The sequence below is a fragment of the Martes martes genome, assembly GCF_963455335.1.
Source record: "Martes martes genome assembly, chromosome: 16".
Classification (NCBI taxonomy): domain Eukaryota; kingdom Metazoa; phylum Chordata; class Mammalia; order Carnivora; family Mustelidae; genus Martes; species Martes martes.
The window spans coordinates 9,573,465-9,593,818 of NC_137904.1; the positions used below are offsets into that span (position 1 = coordinate 9,573,465).

Sequence of the window (20,354 nt, forward strand, 5' to 3'; positions counted from 1 at the left end):
ATTAGATATTCCACCTTCCCCAAGGTTCCCTGTTTTTTGTCTTTTATTTTTATGGTTGTAAGCTTTCTCTTTGCCAAGGATCAGACTGAGGTATAAACTTAGTTTTTTCTCAGGTCTTTTCTGAGCCTTTCCTTGCACATGCAGTTTCTAATTTCCCCTGTACATGCACTTGTTTTTGAATGCCGTTGTTTTTTTGTCCTGAATTTCCTGAAAGGGGAAAGACACAAACACAACTGAAGGAAGGGGAAGGGCATTGGACCATTAAGTCTCCTGGCAGCCAGAGGGGGAGGGGCTTGCAACAATGACTGCCATGATCAGAAGCAGCAACCAGTGATCAGAGCACAGATTCCCCCACAACTGTAGTCTAGGGTTCTTTCCACCCACCACAGCTCCCATACAGTATGTGCGCCTGCTCCAGAAATGCCTGCACACCTGCTGGGTGGCTGGGCGGGGGACAGGTAGCGCTACTGTGCTCTGAGCTGCAATTGATCAGAAGTAACCACAATGTACAGTCTGAGTCTCCTAGAATTTACAACCCTTTAGCAGACCTCAGTTTCAAAATAGTTCTATCACCAGTGTTATTTGAGTCATATTTTGTGACTGACCCCACGAAAATTCTAGGTTATCAAATCAATAAAACCATGTAGTCAACAGTTTATAAAAATACATCTTTATTGTGTTTCAATGTTCCTGCATGATAGATACCCAGTCATATAAACTTAGTTTCCATGTTAAATATAAGTTAAGCAAATACACACACACACACAAAACTATAAACAAATCAGCAAAATTGCTGGAAAAAATCCCTCCAAGCCATGAATCCTTATTAAAAGTGCACACTGGGATGATTAAAATATCTTAAGTCACCATACTCTGAAACTTGTTACCTGTAGCCAAATCTAAACGTTTAAAGAAGCAACAAAGGGCAAAGTGACTTGGAATAAAACTACGGTTGGTTTCTAAACTTCACGTCCAGTGAGTCAGGCAAGTCAAATGGCTCCATCTGACATTTCAGCAAATTTCTTTGTGTAAAAAGGATCAGGGGCCTGTCTGCAAGCCACAGGGAAATGTCAAAGCAACCTCAGGAGAACATGGCCAGAAGACTTCGTAGTCACATGGTTCCAGAACGTGAATCCCAAAGATGAGGCAACATCTACTCCTCCCCAAAAGCCATTCCCAGCTCAAAACCAGACTGCTAACAATGACTACGTGAACATTCACAACTGTAGCAAAACATACACGCATTCATATTATAAAACCTGGAAAAGTCTTGAATTTCAGAATAGAAAGGTTCAAACATGAACCTTGAGAGGTTTGTTACTGCGGCCAAAATACCCAGGTTGGGACTGGCCTGGCACGCTCTCCTGTAAATTTTGAGATCTAAATCCTTGAGAGCCGTAAGATGCATGTTCTCCTCAGTCTTCTCTCACAGGAGTGCTCAAACACAGGGGTCCCACTGTCCCACGTCTCCCACAGCCCTTTTCAGGGCTAGAGCAATTCAAATAGCTTCTGGAAGGGTGCCGAGAACTACACCAGGTCCAAATCCCACACAGAGGGCAAAGCCTGGCCCCGAAAGTTTCCACTGCTCGCTAGGAAAGGGCTCCATGCCGGCAGTTCAGAGACGAAAGCAGTCTGTGATTGCCATCAGAGACCCGTCCATGAGCTCAGCGGCAAAGATGGCCATCAGCACTTCTCTGAAGGTGAACACGGGGTCAGATTCACACAGTGGGGTCAGTTGCGAGGCTCTGAGGCTGTGGGGCTGCGGACTGTGGACATGAGGTGCGACTTGTAGGTCTTGCTCAGGCCCGTCATCCAGAACTTAAGCAGCTTGACATTGTCTTCCTCAGACGCTCCGAGAATAGTCAGGAGCTTCTGCGTGTCCTCTTTGGGTCGACTGTCCACCTTGGTGAATTTGAAAAGGACCTTCACTTTGCTGAAAAAAACCAAAAACACAACGCTCAGACGCCACAGCAAAATCACCACAGTTCGGGTCCCGAGGCCTGAGGGCTTCAAGACCAGCACACGGAGGGGCCGCTCACAGCTGCGTGCTCCAGGACCTCTCCCCGGCCCAGCAGTTCTAACCCCGCGCCGTAAGGCCGCTGCCTCAAAATGGGAGAAAAGCCCATTTTCTTTCAATTCATTTAAGGACTTTCTTGCTCCTCAGCTTCACTGTATTGCTGGGAATCAGGACAATGTCTGACTGAACTGGATTAAAAATTACTAACAAAAATTTATTAAGAAAATAATGTAACTAATTAATAGAAAAGAAACATCTGTTATCTGGCTTTCAGATTTTTTTAAAAAGATTTTATTTACTTGAGAGAGAGAGAGATGGAAACGGAGCATGAGTGAGAGGGGGGGCAGAGAAGAAGGAGGAGAGGGAGAAGCAGCTCCCCGCTGAGCAGGGAGCCCAACACGAGACTCGATCCCAAGGACCCTGAGATCATGACCTGAGCCGAAGGCAGACGCCTAACCAACCGCAGCCACCCAGGTGCCTCTGGCTTTCAGATTTTTGAAGTTAATGAAGCAGCAAAAGTAACTGCTTCTCTTGGAAGCAGGTGTCACAGGCATCTCACGCAGGAGCCTCGTGAGGACTAGAAGTGCTGACCTTGCACAAAGTCACTCAGTGGCAAAGATGCTACTTGAACCCATGCTCTATTCTACCCTATTTCTCAGGGAGGCCACAGCTTTTTCTGAAAACAGTTCCTGGTTCTTGCTGGCCGAACCCAACGGCTCCCGGCTGCCCAGAACCCCTGTGAGGAAGCAGACTCCGGGGGCCAGCGTGGGTGTGCTTACTTCATCCACTCCTCCTTGAGGCAGACGAGGCACTGGTCCACCACGCCCACAGACAGGTTCTGGTTGGTCAAAGCGGCTTCCATCTTATTCAGGATGGTGGGGCCAACTGGGAACAAGGGCGGGTCGTCAGCATGGGGTGGCGAGAGGCAGCCTCGGCGCTCTCGTCCCCACTCACCGTGCTGAAAGGCCAGCCGGCCTGGCGGCACCCACCTCGGTCCGCAGCTACAGGACTTCCACTGGTCACAACAAACTCGTACTTGCTGAGGGACTGGTCGCCCTCGCAGCCGGCCGGGTGGAGGCCGGACCGAGGGGCTGTGTGGGCCTCCACGACGACAGCGAACTCTGCAGCAACACAAAGCGCAGGTGCTGGGAGGCGCGCCCGTGCCCTGCAGGGACCTGTTTCCCGCTGCTGCCCCTCCCGAGGCGTCTCCCATCAAAGGGCAGAAACCCACCTCTCGAGTGCTTGGCCACTGAAAACCTCTTGCAGGTTGTTTGTTAGTAGAGTTAAGGGTTAACTCTTGCCTCAGTTAACGTATTACGTTCCAGTAACTACTAATTATATAACTGAACTCACTTAATGCCATACAGCCCCGTGACGGCGCTCCCAGTGTCAGTCCCATCTTATGACAGGGAAAGAGACCGCTAAGCGCTTCCCTCACACCGCCCATACTGGTTAAGAATTTCAAGCTCATCTTCAAAACGGGGAGCCTGTGTTCCAAAAAAAGGTGCTGCATCTCTGGGACTCAGGACCCAGCCCGGGACACTGAGCAGCTCGGGACTGCTGAGCACCCAACGCTCTGACAGTCAACTTTCTGGCCATCTCTCCGAGTGTGCTCGGAGGAGCCACTGGCTCGCCGGGGGAGGCTGGGATTCCCACCCAGGCTGACTCCTGAACTCCTCAAACCAAAAGAAAAGGATGCTCGTCAGATTCCTGGCTCTCAGCCTAGAGGAGTGAGTGAGCCTGTCTGTGCAGGGGGCAGAGCCAGGCCCCACTGCACCGGTGAATGTCAAGGCTGGATAGGATTTAAGGCACATACAAGAAAACAGTCGCCTTCCCAATCTTGTTGTCATCACTCAGCGTCTCAGTTGTCTCATCACTCAGTGTTAAGACTCAGCGTAACAACATGACAAACCTCTGACACCCATCTGTGTTGTTTCCACTCCCGTGACTGTAACCTGCCTTCCGCCGAGAACCACACCCAGCAGGCTACCCTCACTCAGAGGCTGTCCTGTCCAACCCTCACCCGTTTTAAAGACAGAAAACGGAGGCCCGGAGCCACCGGGAAAACTGGTCCTCCTGCTTGAGCAGGCAGCGTCCCTAGATCCATGGCTAAGACGCAGTTCCACCGCTGAGCCCTGAGGTGCAGGGCTCGGTCCAACAGGAGAGGGTCGTACCTGAGGACAGCACGTGGGCGGGGATCTGCACGTGAGGGCTGAGCCCCAGGAAGTTGCAGCGGTAGGCCTCCTCGTACTGGTTGCTGTAAGGGATGACACGGACACAGCCCACTGGCAGCATCGTCTAGAGAAAACACAACGACACAGACCTGCACCAGCTGGAACATCCCCCGCCCGAATCCATCACCCACACCCCACGTGCCCTCCGCAGCTCGGGCCAAAGCTTCTCTCCTCCCAGGAGGCATTCCCGGTCACTCGGTGCTACTGGGGTGTCTCCTGCGTGGCCCCAACTCCTAACCCAGCAATCGGTCAAACGGAACTTGTGCTACCTCTTGCTTTGTGATGTTAATAGATTATTCTTTGACTTCTGAGATGTCTGTCTCTTCCCTCATCCCACAAAGAGATTATAAACTTTTTGAGGGATTCTGGCATATTCACTTCCTGCCCTCACAGGCCTAGGCAGGTCAGGCATGAACGAGGTTTCTGAGGACATAAACATCATCAGCCTGGCCTGGGCCTTGGCACCCACGACCACGACCCCTCTGAGGTGCAGACAGCATGGCAGACACGCACCCACCTGACTCATCAGGAATGTTCTGTGCACAGGGACGTGCGATGACCCAAAGCTGCTTTTAGGGCAGCTGTGAACCATGCAATGGCTTCTTAGAGGGATCTGGGGGTGGGGGCAGGGGAGTTATCACTCCACCAAGGCAGCACAGACTCCTTCCACTGAAGTAACTACCACTGATGACTGCCACTTTCAACAGTGCAGAAAAAGCACGGATCTCAGATTCAGGCATGAACGTCTGGGCCGAGCCATCCCTGCATCCTAACATTCACACCCACCGTCAGGATTTAAAAAAAAGAAAAACAAAAAACCACCAAACACTGTCCCACTACAAAACACTTACAAGAAAAGCTACTCTTACCCGAAGAACCTCAAAAGCTGACTGGACAAGGTCTGCGTCTCTGCTTTTCCAGATCACTTGATTCCCCATGAGAACATGCCAGGCCAACATGCGAAAAGACTGGGCACCCAGAACCTGAAAAACACAGTTCAGTGCGTTCTGCCCTGAATTTTCTTTTGTGTAACTAAAGTTATCTGTGTGTTCTCTGTATGGTGAAGGAAGATGGGTCGCGAGAGGGAAGGACCAGCTGACTTGCCCGTGGTCAGGAGGAGGCAGGTAGAGGTCTGGATGAGCCCCTGGCAGCCCGATCCCAAAGCCCTGGCACACTGTAAGATCCCAATTTTATTTTTAAAAAACTCGAAGCAGAGAACATGTTAGTGATCTGTAACGTTCACTTTCTCTCTCTCTCATTACTTTGCTAAATCATTTCCAAGTTAGGGACAAGAAGCATGGCGCTTCAGGACCCAGGACGGACAAGGGCTCTCCCACTGAACCCCAGTACACACCACCACCACCAGAAATAGTACACAGATGTGCCATCAGCCCAGTATCCACAGCCCCAACTCTCTAACAGTGTCCTTGATCGCTGTTTTCTTTCCAGGAGTCACCTGAGGACCAATGGCTGTTTCATTTATTCTGCTGTCTGTCCTGTTGGATGCTAGAAGAGTCCCTCTCTCCACCTGACTTTTTATAACTTCTCTGACACTGGAGTTTCTGGAGAGTTCAGTCTATTATTCTATGACTTATAACGTGGCTTTAAAAAAAAGGGGGGGGACACTAGAAATATATTTTACAAAACTGCTATAGTTTCAAAACACTCCCACCTCCCATGGGATTGAAGATTCCTTCTAACTTTAATCCATGTAAGCAACAGACAAGGATGATCTTAGCCAAATATATGACTTTGGTGGGTCAATGTTCCGCATTCAGAAGGCCCACAGAGCATCTGCCGTTAAATCAGTCTTTACTCTGTTTTTCAAAAAAGAAAGTAACTATCTTTTGTTAAAACTCATGCTCATTGTAAAAATAGTCACAGAGAAACAGGAAAAGGGGCTGCCCTTGCAACCTTTTCTCTTCCCGTCTGACCAAATATAACCATGGCCGACACCGCTGTGTGAGACTCGTGTCTCCAGCCCGCGTGTATACGAACACGCATACCAGCCTGCATGATGTAGTGGACGCTTTCCTCTCTGTATTCAAGGACACGCCACTGTTTGGGTGCAATTCCTATGGTTGGACATCAGATTCTCCCCAATCTTCTGTACGAAGGGCCAGCATTTCTAGTCTGCTAAGCGTCCAATGTTGCATGCAAAGCAACAGTGCTCTGAGCAGCGCTTCCTTTAAAAGGTTCCGGCGTGACAAGATCAGAGGAAGGACCACGAGAAGCCAACTGTGCGGGCTGTCTGCAAAACAGACACCTAGTCATCACTAGAAGGGGAGCACTGTGCCTATGGCCAAGGCAACCCAGACAGCCCCAGCTGTCTTTGGCCAGCCACTGAGGGTTTCTGGTTATTCCTAACCAGTCAGTCCCCGCTGGGTCTGAATGTCATGGGCCTAAAGGACAAAGTGTGCTGGATGAGAAGGTGGGGACTGGGCTCTTCTCCAGAGGTTTTGAAGACAGGTCCACCCCTCGGTCACCTACCTGCCTCATGTGCCGAAGGGACTTAAAGACGGACAACTTCCGGGGCTGCCAGTTTCCACAGTCTGAGAGCAAGGACGAATCTGTCGGGCACTTGGTCAGCTCCCGCCCTTCGGCACCCTCTGACAGGACAGGGGCTTTCTCCTCCTCTTCGGCCTCAGAGTTGTCCCAGCTTTCGGATTCCTCTTCCAAGTCTGCAAGACAGACCACAAAGACATTTATGAAACACGCGGTCCTTGGATGTGACAGTGTCATGGTGTCCACCTTAGTCCAAGGCACTCCTGATTGCTGGTTAGGGTCAGCTACCTAGACCGCTTGTCTTCGGAGCCCTGGGGGGAGCAGGGAGGGTTCAGTCTGTTTGTTTACTTAGCCCAGAGCCTTACGCTGCACTATGAAGCGGGCACCCACGAGACTACGAGCTGTTCAGGACCGTGGGATAATTCAAAGCAATGACAAGAATGAGCCTAGCTCGGTCACTGCACACTTCCTCGCTCAGGCGCTATTCTAAGGGCTTCCACACATTTCATTTCATCCTTTCAACTGTCCTGAGGTCAGTACTACTCTCCCCATTTTACAGAGAAAAGAAATACTTCTTATTCCCATGAATCTCTGTGACAACCACAAATAAGGACATCTCTCCATGATCCCAATGAGACCCACAGGGAGAAGGCCTTGTCTGGTCACACAGAATGCACGAGGGGAGCAGAGCCAAGAGCTGAAGCCAGGTCTGTCCAAATCCAAAGTGTGTGCTTTGACCTAAAATACAGTCCAACCCATGACAGAGCCCTGCGTGCCTGCACGTGTATCCTTCCCAGAAGCTCCTACCAACAGACTACCCACGCCATCCTCACTAGCCTAGAAATCTGAAATCACAGTAAATGGTTCTAGGCCCTGCTGATCTGCGAGGGCGTGAAGGTACATTGCAAAGGTTTTGTCTTTCGGAGCATACTCTGCCCTCGCTGAAACTACTCCGTTTCTCCCCCTCCGGAAACCACGCTGAATCCAAGTGCACGTAAAGTCACCTGACTGCAGGAATAACCTGGAAACAGTTCCAATTCATTACGAAGGCCAATTATTTGCAACCCGTAGCATGTCAAGTGTTATTAGTAACACACTACACACAACGCACACTGCAAATCTGGTTTACCCAACCCCAAAGCTGAGGCTGCTGACCCAGATCACCAAGAATCAAATCATCTCCGAAGGAGGATGACAGCCAGGGCCGAGACCAGAAGTTCCTGGGCCAGTGCACGCCACAGCAGAATCTCCTGGGCAGTTACTTAAAACACACGGGATCCTGAACCCCAGACATGGAGCTCTGATCAAAAACCTGGGGAGCACTACCCAGACATTGGTGAGGCTTGGGAACCACCCTTGATGGAAACCCTGGGTCTACCTGAAGCATAATACTTTACTGTTCAAGTGTCTAGAGGGCAAGAACCTGGGGATCCTAAAACAGGGACAAAACCCTCCATCAACCCATCTTCTCCACAGCCTAGAGGCCCTAAATAGCAGACCTTCCCGCGCTGCCCAGGGTGGTAGACTCCTTCATGTGACTGTCGAGGAAAAGGATCCAGGAAACCACAGTAAAAACATAAGACTGAAGGGCGAACTCTTGCAGATGCTCCCCCTGGGTTACTGATCCCAGAGTCCCCGTCACCAGGGTGGAGGGCCGCGGCCCCCGACAGCCTCCGCAGGCAGAGACGTGCAGCACAAGCACTCCCGGCTCACCTGCAAGCTTCTCCATCTGGACCAAGGTGTCCTCGGTGGGCGCGCCCTCCAGGAGCTTCTCAGTCAGTCGGCTGCCGCACGCCTTCAGAAGCCTGCAGAACAGAGCACCACCTGTGATGTCTTCTTGCCAGAAGAAAATGGAACCTGAAGCCTATCACACCTTTAGATCGCACTCCTCGTTCACAGAAAATATGGGCACGAAAGATCACGTTGCACACACCACAAACACAGAATTGGCCAAATCCAAAAGGACAATTCTACACAATGAAGGACTCTGGTCCTCCCACAAAAGCCCTGGGGAAATCCGTGGCAGAGGCATCAGAGAAACCGCTCCAGACTAAGTACACAAGTTGTGCGCTGTGCACTGGTGACCTGATCCCACCTGAAAACTCAATCCTGAGGCAAAACAGGAAAACCAAATATGAATCAGGCTGGATGATGCTAAGGAATTTGTCAATTCTGTCAGATACGGTTTTACATTTGAAATGCTGCAACTAAGATTTGCTTTAAAAAATATTTCCAAAAAAAGGGGACAGAAAAAGCAGTGAAATGTTGGCAACCACTATAGCTAGATGATGAAGGTATGCAGCTCATTGTATTATTTCTTCTATTTGGGGTCTGAAAATCTCTCCAATGATTTTATGTCAGCATGGGAGACAGACTCTCTTTAGTTCGCAGGTCCTCAGGAGCTACCCTCAAAGATCTCCTTTAAGGCACCTGCTCTATACCTGGAACCGAAATAGACGACAAGGCCCCAGATGTAGAGCCACGGCTGCACGAGGAAGAGGATCTGAGGGCGTCTCTGGGAGAGGTATATCTTGCAATGGAAGGAAGAGAAACAATCTGAGGCCAGAGGACAGACTGTGGTGATTGTCAGAAGACGGAAACAATCCCTTCCTCCTGACTAGGCAGGTCTGAGCGCCACAGCACATTCTTAACAGCCTGGGCTGGAAGGGCCCTAGCAGCCCGCACTGAGCTGTCAAGAGGACTGCAAACCTTGGACCACTGCAGCCCCGAACGACGAACCCCTGAGAAGCTCAGCCAGAACCATCCAGGCCAGTCACTTCCAGATCCCTGACCCACAGGGCTGTGTGAGAGAAAGGTTTGTTGTTGGAGATAAGAAAGGGAGATCACCGCTCTCAGTGCGAGAGCATCACCTTAAACACACGGGGAAGGGAATGCCACCTAAATCCATCTTCCACGTGCCCAGGGGAAGATGCCCAGAGGAAAAGGAGGACGCGGTCAGCACCTGCCGGCAGGTACACAGCACAGGGCACTCGGGGAACTCAGCCAGCGACGGCTTCCCCAGATTTATGCAGCATCCAACCAATGACTGCTCTCATTCTAACGGGCGCTAAAAGACTGCGAATCTCGTTACCAAGCAAAGGAGGTGTGAAGGCATGCCCACAGGTTATCATCGCTTGTCAGAGATGTCAGCGAACGGGCCGCGTTGCCGTTGCGCTGGTGCAGGAAGGGCGTGAAGGCCGTGTTCATCCTCTGTGCGCGCTGTGGGCAGCCAAACTGCTCTGCCTCAAACACCTGAAATGCAAAGGGAAGGGTGGTCTTTGAACCGAACAAAGACAGCCGAGCAGCGCAGAGCCAGCTCATTCACAGCCAACTCCCCGGCTCCTGCTCCGGAAGACTCTGTCCCGTTCTGCTGTCCTGATGCAGGGCACAAAAGGCGCCAGCAGTCCCCTCATTCCAAACAGAAAGGTTTCTGCCTCACAGCTTGATTATAAGCCACCGATTTCTCCTGCACCGTATTCCACAACCAACGCACCAGGCAGCTGCCGGGTACGCAGGAGGCACACATCCGTGGTCACTACCATTGTTCTCCACAGACCTCCAGTCTCCCCCTGTCCCAGCACATGGAGGCTTTCACTGCAAGACCTTGTGTGTGGGGGGCACATGTGCCCCGTCCTGGCACTGAGGTGAGAGAGAAACGAGGCCCTCCAGCACCATCTATGCCCTGTCACAGGGAAATCCGCAATTTTCCAACATGGCTGCCGCCCCACCTGCTGGGCTGACTACAATGAGCAGGTCTCCCAGTCCCTGCAACGGACCACAATACGACCGACAACAATAAACCGACACCGACAAACAATAAATAATAGACTGTCGGTGCCGGTGGCTCAATCGGTTGAGCTCTTGATTTTGGCTCAGGTCATGATCTCAGGGTTGTGGGATCAAGCCCTGTGTCAGACTCCTAGCTGGGGATGGAGGCTGCTTGGGATTCTCTCTCTCCCTCTGCTCCCACCCTGCTCTATCAAAACAAAAAACAAAACATAAAAAATAAAAACACCCAAATAAAATAAAACGAACAAAAAACCCCCCAAATCCTGCGGTTTTAGCCCACTGAGGTCTGGAGGCTGTTTGTCATCACAGCACAACCTGGCCCATTCTGAGAAACGCGATGCCACAGCTAGACGTCTACGCTGGCGATGGGTCTACAACACGACTCATGCACAGGCTTTCAGATGAAGGTCAGAGGAAGCAAAAACACCAGGGAGGAAGCAGGACATGTGAGCGCAACGAAGAAGCCAGAGCCGAACAAAAACAGGGACAAGAGTGGACTCGAGAGAGCCCAGGGAAGCACGCACGACCGACTGCCCCAGCCCGACTCTGAAGTCGGAAGACCACAATTCAGACGGAGCAACAGCCGCCAGACCCGGAGATCATAAAACCACTCGCTCTCTGACCCTGTCAGTGCCAGGCTCCTCCCCCACTTGCACCCACGCTCCCTCCGCGTGGGGTCACCTTGAGCGCCTTGCCCTGCAGTTCATCAATGATCCCTCGGATCTTCCCAAGCAGGAAGGGCCAGGAGTTGATGAGGTAAATCCGGTCCATCATGATGGCGATGATGCTATACCAGCGCTGGAAGCCCCTGGCCAGGCTATCCTTGATGAAGAAAGTGTGGCTGAACACGAAACCATGCTGCTCGTCCCCAAAGAAGATGGGGCCTTCCCGGCCAGGGCAGACCTGTGAAAATCAACAGCCATTGCAGGACACAGTCCTGTGCCTGCTCTAGTGACACAACCCCTCCTTCTCTAACCTAGCCTTCTGCACTAAGTCACTAGCATTAATTATGGGAAGAGCGGGGGAGGTGGGGACAAGACAGGAAAACTGCTTTCATCTGCTCCCGGGATCAAACTCTCTAAAGATAACATTTATTACCATGGATTGCAAGGGCCAGTCAAGTAGGTTTATGACTTTTTTCTACCCTGAGCCATGAAAAACTCCTGTTCAAATATTGTATCTATTCCGGACTCCAATCTGCCAACATCACTCATTCAGAATACACTGGAGAAGATCAGAGCAGTCACTGTAGACCATACAATAAGATTTGCTTACTTTACTTACAGGACAGAAGTTAGGTCTCCCTCGTGACACATTCACTCTTCACACACAATTCACACAATTATCTGCTTCCAGCAGATTAGCAGCAGGAAACCAGAGGGAACCAGCTGAAGACAGGCACACTGCCACCATACGTTAGAACTGAGAGGAGGGCTCAGTGTGTCTCATCAAGTGAGTACGGAGAAGGGAAGATTTGTAATTGAATCATGAATTCTTCTGGACAGATAAAGACAGAAAAGCTAAGGGGCACCTGGGTGGCAGTTGGTTGAGCCTCCAACTCTTGGTTTCAGCAAAGGTCGTGATCTCAGGGTTGTGAGATTGAGCCCTGCATCCGGCTTGGTGTTCAGCATGGAGTCTGCTAGAGATTCTCTCTCCCCTCCCCTCTCAGTCATGCGTGCACACACACGCACTTTCTCTTTCTAAAATAAATAAATCTAAAAAAACCAGAAAATCAAAAACTATAAAAGCTAAGACTTGAATTCAACAATAGGACCCAGGTAGTTTAGGAACAAACTGATTCACCCTCCAGGAGGTGTACATGGTGACCCACTAAAGCATACAATGATGATGGAGACAATAACCACATAACCTAGAAACAGTTAACGTCTTAGAAATACACTCATCAAGAATTGAGATAACGAGGGACGCCTGAGTGGCTCAGTTGGTTGGGCGGCTGTCTTCAGCTCAGGTCACAATCCCAAGGGGCCTGGGATCAAGTCCCACATCAGGCTCCTTGCTCGGCAGGGAGCCTGCTTCTCCCTCTGCCTCTGCCTGCCACTCTGCCTGCCTGTGCTCGCTCACTCTCCCTCTCTCCCTCTCTCTCTGACAAATAAATGAATAAAATCTTAAAAACAAAACAAAAAAAGAATTGAGATAACGAAAGTCTGGTGCTTGAATGATAAGCTAGCAACCATTCAGAACACTGAAGTCTAGCCCAACTTACTCTGGAGCTCGAGAGAACCAGGGCTGCTGTGCGCTCCCTACTCACTGATCACCCCGTCCTCTTCGTGAAGGACTGACCCCTGCCTTCCTTCCCGTAACTGGTACTGAACTTGTTCAGGGCGTCTGGGAGTGTGTGTGATGTTCCCACAGAGCTCCCTCCAGGGTCACAGTGCTCACCTCACAGCTCAGACTCCGCACGCAGGCCTGGCGGACAATGCTGAAGAGCTGGGGGTGATTGGGGTGCTGGTGACTGACGTATTTAATCGAGGTCTCTTTATCATGGCTGATATACCCAGGATGTCCAGCAGCAAGGGACCGGCAGCCCTGCCACCAAAAAGGAGAAGAAAACCAATTAGTCAAGAAGCAGGAAACAAACTTTCTTACGCACACCTGAACAAAAAAACCCAATCTATTTTTCACATAAAAATAACTGCCTTCTAGAGTTATGCTTCTCAAGATTTCAATGTTTCCCGAATAGGAAAACTGAACACACAGCTCACAAAGACCGTCAATGTATGGGTATGAGATGTCAGAGTACGAGCAAGAGACCGGATCTCCCGAGCACTTACGTAGCAGCTGTTATGAAGGGCTCTGCATACACCGTCTCATTTAACCCACAGCGCAACCCTACGTGATAGTTACAGCGAGAAGCCTCACCTTACAGAAGGCAAAGCTGAGGACCAGGGTTGCAAAGTGGCTCACGCAGGGAGTGTGCTAGCCTCTGTCCCTGGTCCTGACACAACCACTTCGCAGGGGCCTCAAGAGGCTACCTGAATTCCCTGGGGTGCGGCACCCTGAGAACACAAACTCAGAGCCTGTGCCAGGGAGTGGACTGGACTGGTGGCCCTGTCTGCTGCCCCCAGAAGCCACCACCACACTTGGCACCGAGGCCACACATCCCAGAGGCTACCCCCACCCAGAGAGCCGACAAGATGGGACAAGGCCAGCCCCTCCCTGTGAGATGCGGGACCCTTCCTGTGGCAATGCCAGCTCAAGGACTCTCTCCATCCAGCACTCTTTCTTTCCTTCCTTCCTCTCCCGCAGAAATGTCAGACTGGCTTGAAGCAGCAAGGCTCTCCCCTCCTTCTACTGCCTCACGGGTGTGTCCAGCAATAGAGAGCAATCTTGCGCATGCCGTCTGCTTCTCAGTGCAACGGAACTACAGCGGCTAGACTCCCGTCCGCCCTGCAGTGGCAGGTCTAACACCATTCCTGATGTAAGGGCCCGACCCAGGTCTGTCACACAAAGAAGCAGCCTGTTGAGGAAACTTCAACTTCATTCCCTAGAGCTCACACAATGACACCGAAAGTAAGAGCCAGGCCCCCACGAGGAGGACGCTTTCCAAGACACTGGACTTTGGGAGCCGAGGATGGGCCAGTGTGCAGCCGGGAGCATGCAGAGGGAAGGGCCGAAAAGCAAATGGTAACTGTCAATTGTGTCAACTGCTGGCACAGGACGTGTGGAAAAAGCTAAAGCTGGGATCACGGGAAAGAACTACAGGGACACAGAGAGAAGTGATCACATTCCACAGGGCCCATGAAGAATGGTCTGCACACACCACGGGAAGCACACACCTTTCTGTGAGATCATGTCCACGGTTAAGTTCCACAGAATCTCCTGCCCACCCTCCAGGTCAAATTCACAACATCAGCATGAATCCCAGGCAAGAAGGAAACATCTCCAACACCCTGAGGGGCACTTGCCTCGCACATGTCTGACTTTTTGGGTCCTGGGCTGCTGGACTCCGCACTGGCACCTTCCGCTGGACTGTGAGCGCGGATCCGACTGCTCATCTGAATGCCGCCTTCCTCCTCCTCGGCCTGCTCGCCCTGGCCGGGGCTGTCCCCATTCCCAGCCCCCTGAGGAAGCGGGGCATGCAGAACTTCCGTGCAAAAGAGAGTGCGGGGGCCGTGGAGCTCACAGAAGTGACAGAGGGCAACAATGGCATTCATGGTGTCCTGGAGACAGCAGGAGGCCTGCGTGGGGGAGGAGAGGAAACACCATCAGCCGGCCAGTCTCTGTTCACGCCACAGAATGCACCCGCTGCTCTGGAGCACAGGGACTGGGCGGGTGTCATCAGCAGGCTTCCCGGCCAGCAAGGCGGGTCACCCGGCCACCCAGCCAGCTGGCCTCAGCAGACAGAACACAGTGCCTGCCTACCAGGCGTTGCAGTGGAAGAGGGAGAGTACGATCACGGATCACACAGAAAACCCTTCAGTTAGAGCTGCGACAGGGCTAGGAGGTGGCCAGCCCAGAGAAGAACATAAGGATGAGGATGATGCAGCAAATACGACACAGATCAAGGAGGTCTAGAGAGACTCATTTATTCTATCAACAGCTGCTGTGCTGGGTGATATGATACTGCCCTCATGGCGCTCACCTTCTAGGAGGGGAGGGACACACGTCAAACTGCTTGCTCTCCTGTGGTGACAGCTTTGGGAAGAAATGTAGGGCAGGTTGGGGGGGGACTCACTGGAGGAGGTGGGATGTGATTTTGGACGCAGGGGCTCTCTGAGTGAGAGCTGAAGGGAGGAAGGGAGCCATGCGGCAAAGGAGGGGGCATGTCAAGGGGTGTGTCTACAGCTGGGGGATGAGGGCAGAAGACTAGAAGGAGGTGGACTTTAAGGACCCTTCTAGGCCACAGCGAAGACTGATTTTCTTCAGACTGGAGAGTCTCTGATAGGTTCTGATGAAAAATATGATAAATGTGAGTACTGGACAGTGACCAGGATTCAACCCCTCTCTTTTGGGGACCCTCTCCCCCATTATGGAGCCAAAGAAGATATCTTCTGTCCTCATCCCCCCAACATGGGTGTGACCAAGGCTTGACCAGTCAGACACACCTGCCCAGAAACCCAGACACAGTGCTCCCATGTCGGGGAGCAAGTCGCAGGTGATGGCACCCTCAAAACCCCACGTGGTCTGTCCGTCACCACATCCTCCCAGCAGACTCCCTTCTCCAGCCTGTTCACTAACTCTGCCACCCACCCGGCATCCTACAGACCACCTCTCAGCTGACACGACCACCGCTGCTCCCGTCTGTGTTCCTGAGGAAGGGGTTGGAGCTCGAGTGATAATGGGAACAGCAGAGGCCAACACAAAACAGACAACTCAAGACAAAGTCCGCTGGGCTGATGTGAGTCAGGCAGGCGGATCAGAGGGGGACTTGCCGGTGCCTGGCACGTAGGGAGAGCTGGGGCACGAGATGCTCCTAGAGAGAGGTGGGCAGTGGACAGAGTTTGAGAGACAGCAGGGCATTTAGCTGGAAAACCCTGAGGGTTCCATGGAGATTCTGGACCACAGAAGCAGAGAGGGCTGATGGAGGACGAAGGTCCGGGACACTCCACAGACCTGCCTGACTCACCATCCTCACCACTCATTTCTTCCTCGCACGTCCCTGTTGACAGGCCTCCCAAACCAGCTCCCCAGAGCAGCTGCCCACTTACACCGCATCACTCTCTCCCCTCCTCTGCTTTATTTTAGTTCTCCTGGAAACTGTATTGTTCGTGTTTCCCCTGCATGAATCTTCCCTAAGGTGGGGGTGAGGGTCTAGTTCCTGACACACACCGGGGGTGTGTAGTGGAGATGAGTGGGTTTAGGAGCTGCCCAGGGAGAGAGGACAGTTGCTGCCACAGAAAACAGAGAGGTCCTCAAAGATATCTATGGGCAGGACAGCTTCAAGAGCACAAGCACGGGAACACCGGATTCTGAGCGCCTAGTGTCATGAGACCCAAAGAAGCCAAATTAACTTTTTTTTTTTTTTTAAGATTTTATCAAACAGCCAAATTTAAACAGAGGTTCCACCAGGCTCACTCTGGTGAGATCAAGCACGCGCTGTGGAAGAGGAGCGAGGCAACCAACAATGGAGCAAAAATCCCAGAGGAAGAAGCTTTGAGACCCAAAGGCAGAGGCATTAACCCTGGAGAGAGACCACGTCTTCCCTTCAGAGGCATAAAAGGGAAATAAGGTTCCCTCCAGCAAAACACCTGCGCGAACACAGCACGAGACGAAGGGCGCACCCCGTTTACTGTAGAGCACCCACACGAGCTTCTATGCTCAGCAAAATTGCGTGTGTACCATCCCGCCTAGACAAGAGCATGCAAGGCCATGTCCAAATGAGTCGCGCAGGGCAGCAGCGGCCACACTGCAGCTCTAAGGCCTGACGTTTTCTAGGTAAGAGGGAAAAAAAAGAGCAGATTCTAAGAGCAACGCACTTAGCAGCTTACTTGAAGAGCCGCCATCAAGCAGCTTACTGCCAACTTAAAATCAGAACCGGTTTGGGGGTTCCCGAGGCTCTGAATGGCTTAGCAGGCTTCTTGCCTTCTGCGCAGTGACAGCAAACTGGCACTGCAGCCGAACTCTGAGCTGAACTTCTGCACCCCTACAGCATTATTTCATAAAGGACTTCTTTAAATTTAAATAGATTTACGTCTTTTAAAAATACAAAATATTTACAACATTAGGTCCTCATCCTTCCTACTTCAGGTTACAAGGGACTGCCTTGGCAGCACCCACACCATGCCAAGTTAACCCTTCAGACCTTAGGCCTACAAGTCTCCCTCCTCCTGGAATGGGATGGACAGACCAGAGGTGAGGTCGCTAAGCTACCTCCCAGCATCCATGGTCAACATGGCAGACTTTCATTAACAGTTTTTTTGTTCTGTTTTGTTTTTTTAAAGGAAAGCAGTTCCAATCAGGAGTACCACAGCCCCAGACAGCTAGTGGAAGACAGGGAGGTATCAGTTAACTCCAAAGCCACACAGAAAAAAGCCTGTCTCCAGCCTTTATGTGCCAGATGATGTCAAACATCTTTCTTATCCTGACAACTACCCTTAAGCTGAGAAACAGAGGCCAACCTGCACCTCTGTCAGGTTAACCCCAAAACACGTGCAACAGAATTCTGAGTAGCAGGTGGTCAGTTCCTCTACCCGCTCCCACTTCCATCTGTACTAGATGTTTACCGAAGAAAATAAACTGGCTTGAGTATGCCTAACAGTTCTTCCCTTCCTTCTAATGTGCTTTCCAGAATCCAAAGCAGCAGCAGCAATCTGCCCCCATCCCTTCAACTTTATACTCAAAGCAAGACCCAAATACCTCAAAGGGGTGGGGCCCTTTCCATGGTGCTGGCCTGGCCCTGGGTCTATTTCATTCTCACTTCCTGTGTGGTCTTCTCATAGGACCATGGAGGCTCAAAGAGTACTTTGCCAATAAACACAGCATCACAATGGCTCTTAGCCAGCAACGAGCCCCAGAATTCCCTGCTGCTTCATTACCTAGTCGTCTTCAGGGGAGTCTCATTAGGTCAGCAGCTGGATCCCAGCAAGTCCAAGGTAAAACGTTCCACAGGGGATGACTTCCAACTCAAACCCATTCACACCGCGGTGGCTCCAATATTTCTACCAGCTTCACCTGGATTTCTGTTCACGAAGTTCCCTGATGACACGCGAAGGGCAAACACGGTCACGTGCCACTATTTCTCAATCTCTTCGTAACAACGTTGATAATCCAATGCCGGGAGCACTTTCCCTGCTGTGCCAGGGAGCCCCTACTGCCACCCTGGCTGGACACCATGGGTGGTGCCAGCTGTCCACGGGCTGGAGAAGCAGCACCTCTTTTCAGCAAACTCCTTCCTCCTACTTCTCTGCCTCCAGTGGCTGCTGCTGATCACCTGGAACCTCAACCCACAATGCGCCAGTCTTTGGGTAAATACTTTCCTCCAGGTGATAAGGCTGTGTCCAACAAGACCCAGCAAACTGGAGAGAACTGTGGTTTCCTACCCACCCCGGAGAGCACTGATCTGGGCCTATCACTTCATCAGAGTGCTGGCCTCAGAACGCCAGCCTGGGAGAAAAGGAGTCCTGACACACACCCTCTTCCCTAAACCAGAGGCAAGGCAAAAACCTGGGTGAGGGGGGAAGGCCGAGGGTGCAGTCTCCTGGCAACTAAAGGGGAACAAATCAACGACGCTGACGGGGTCTGAACCCAGGTCACGTTCCTCATCCCTTTACCGTCCGTGGATCTGCCCCGCACCCCACATCTCAGGTTCTTAGCCACCCCCCTCCACTCTGGCCCCTAAGCACCCCGGTCGCCAACACCGCACACCAGCTCGAAGAGCGGTGGTGCCCCAAAGCTACCCCGAAGGCTGTCAGGCGTCTCCAAGGCCCTCAGGCCCGAACCATTCCCCTTCCTCGCCCCCAACGACTCCCGCCCGCCGCCACGACCCGTCCCTTCCTAAACCCTCCTCCCGGAAGCCAGGCTCTCCTCAGCCTCCACGAAGCCGCTCGACAGCCCGGGTTCGAACGACCTGGACAAGCCACGTGGCCGCTCCGGGGACTCGCTCCCGCACGGGCACTGACGCCCCCGGGCGCGACAGAGCCGAATTCGACCTGAGGGGAGAGCTCAGAGCCCGGCTCCGGCGCTCGGGCCGCGGCGCACCTGACAGCGTCTTCCTCACAGGACCCGCCTTGCGTGCCCTCCTCGAGCCTGTCGTTCCCCGGGCGCCCAGCCCCGCCAGGACGCCAGCCTGGCCTCGCGAGCCCCCCGCACCTCCCGTCAGCTCGGGAAGCCTCAGCTCGGGAAGCCTCAGCTCGGGTCCCGGCCGCCTCACTCACCCGGGACCGCGTCGGCGCCGAGCCCGAGGCGCGTGACTCGGCCGGGACGTACCATCCGCCCACCCCACGGGGGGGCCCGCGGGCTGGCCGGGCGCGCCTCTGTACCGCAAAGCGAGGGGAGGCCTTGTCCAGCCCGCACACCTAAGAAGACCGCGAGGGCCCGACAACTCCGAACTCTGGCGGGGAACCTGAAGCGGCTGCCCGACACCGGCCTCTTCCGCCGCCCGATTTCCGCGCCTCCCCCCACTGAGAAGTACGGAATGGTTCCAGCCGCACCGGCCGGGCTAGTGGAGGAAACCATTTCAAGGCGGGGGAGGGAAATACTTAAAATTTAAAAACATTTAAAAAAGAGATTTGAGGGAAAATGTAGCCAGCCTAGTACACGAGGTCCACATCGAATAGAAAAAGAAACATAACGTCTCGACTTTATAAAGAGCGGGGGATCAGCTTGTGGTTTCACCTTTGGCTTTCATTAAATTGCCGATGAAACCCGTCTTCTGTGGGACTTGCGGGCAGGTGGCCGGGAGGGGCCGTCACGTGACGTGAGGCTACCGCGCGACGCGGTTGGGAAGCTAGGTGGGTAACTCGGGTTGGGGGCGGCTGACTGCGCATGTGCATGGCACACTCGCCTACCCGAACAATAATCCGTCCGAGGTTTTTAAAACTTTGAGTCAGTTATTAAGTAGTACATATTTTTAACACCTGGGCGCCTGTTAGTCAGCCTGTCCACTTAAAGATTAATTTTGAAGCCCTCAGTGCATGCATGATGTGATGTGGGCCCTCTGAGGGAAGAGCTAGAGGGACTTGAATCGCACCCCGGACAGCTGGAAATTCGTTTGAGCTGCGAGACTGTGCTGCCACCTTGTGTCCAGTCGGATCAAAGACCGCTGACCTCCGCTCTGGGCGCCTCTCCGCGGAGTCCTGGTCCCTGTGGCTCCCGCACGCGGTGTCCAGAAGGTGGTTGTCGTCGAGTGT

General features: G+C 52.5%; 1 protein-coding gene across 5 annotated transcripts; it reads right to left on the minus strand.

The window, feature by feature from the left end:
• Positions 1-649: 649 nt before the first annotated feature.
• FLCN (folliculin) lies at positions 650-19,624 on the minus strand. 5 transcript variants are annotated; one of them, XM_080826705.1, is made up of 13 exons: positions 19,380-19,432; positions 18,042-18,201; positions 14,472-14,744; positions 12,946-13,092; positions 11,227-11,448; positions 9,848-10,008; positions 8,470-8,561; positions 6,742-6,932; positions 5,121-5,234; positions 4,192-4,315; positions 3,007-3,138; positions 2,797-2,902; positions 650-1,933 (listed from the first exon to the last, which is right to left on the minus strand). In XM_080826705.1, exons 3-13 carry the CDS (start codon positions 14,718-14,720, stop codon positions 1,732-1,734), a joined length of 1,740 nt encoding a protein of 579 aa, XP_080682831.1. In that variant the 5' UTR covers positions 14,721-14,744; positions 18,042-18,201; positions 19,380-19,432; the 3' UTR covers positions 650-1,731. The 5 variants fall into 5 exon arrangements, with proteins under 5 accessions (XP_080682831.1, XP_080682827.1, XP_080682830.1 ...); XM_080826701.1 differs by having other exon boundaries at positions 19,204-19,387; XM_080826704.1 differs by lacking the exon at positions 18,042-18,201 and having other exon boundaries at positions 19,380-19,624.
• Between the last annotated feature and the right edge of the window lie 730 nt (positions 19,625-20,354).

Coding starts and splice junctions, on each gene's coding strand:
- FLCN (XM_080826704.1), bottom strand. CDS start 14,720: ATGAATGCCATTGTTGCCCTCTGTCACTTCTGTGAGCTCCACGGCCCC. Junction 13,093..14,471: donor AAAAGTCAGACATGTGCGAG/GCAAGTGCCCCT, acceptor TTTTGGTGGCAG/GGCTGCCGGTCCCTTGCTGC. Junction 11,449..12,945: donor TGCGGAGTCTGAGCTGTGAG/GTGAGCACTGTG, acceptor TGATTTTCACAG/GTCTGCCCTGGCCGGGAAGG.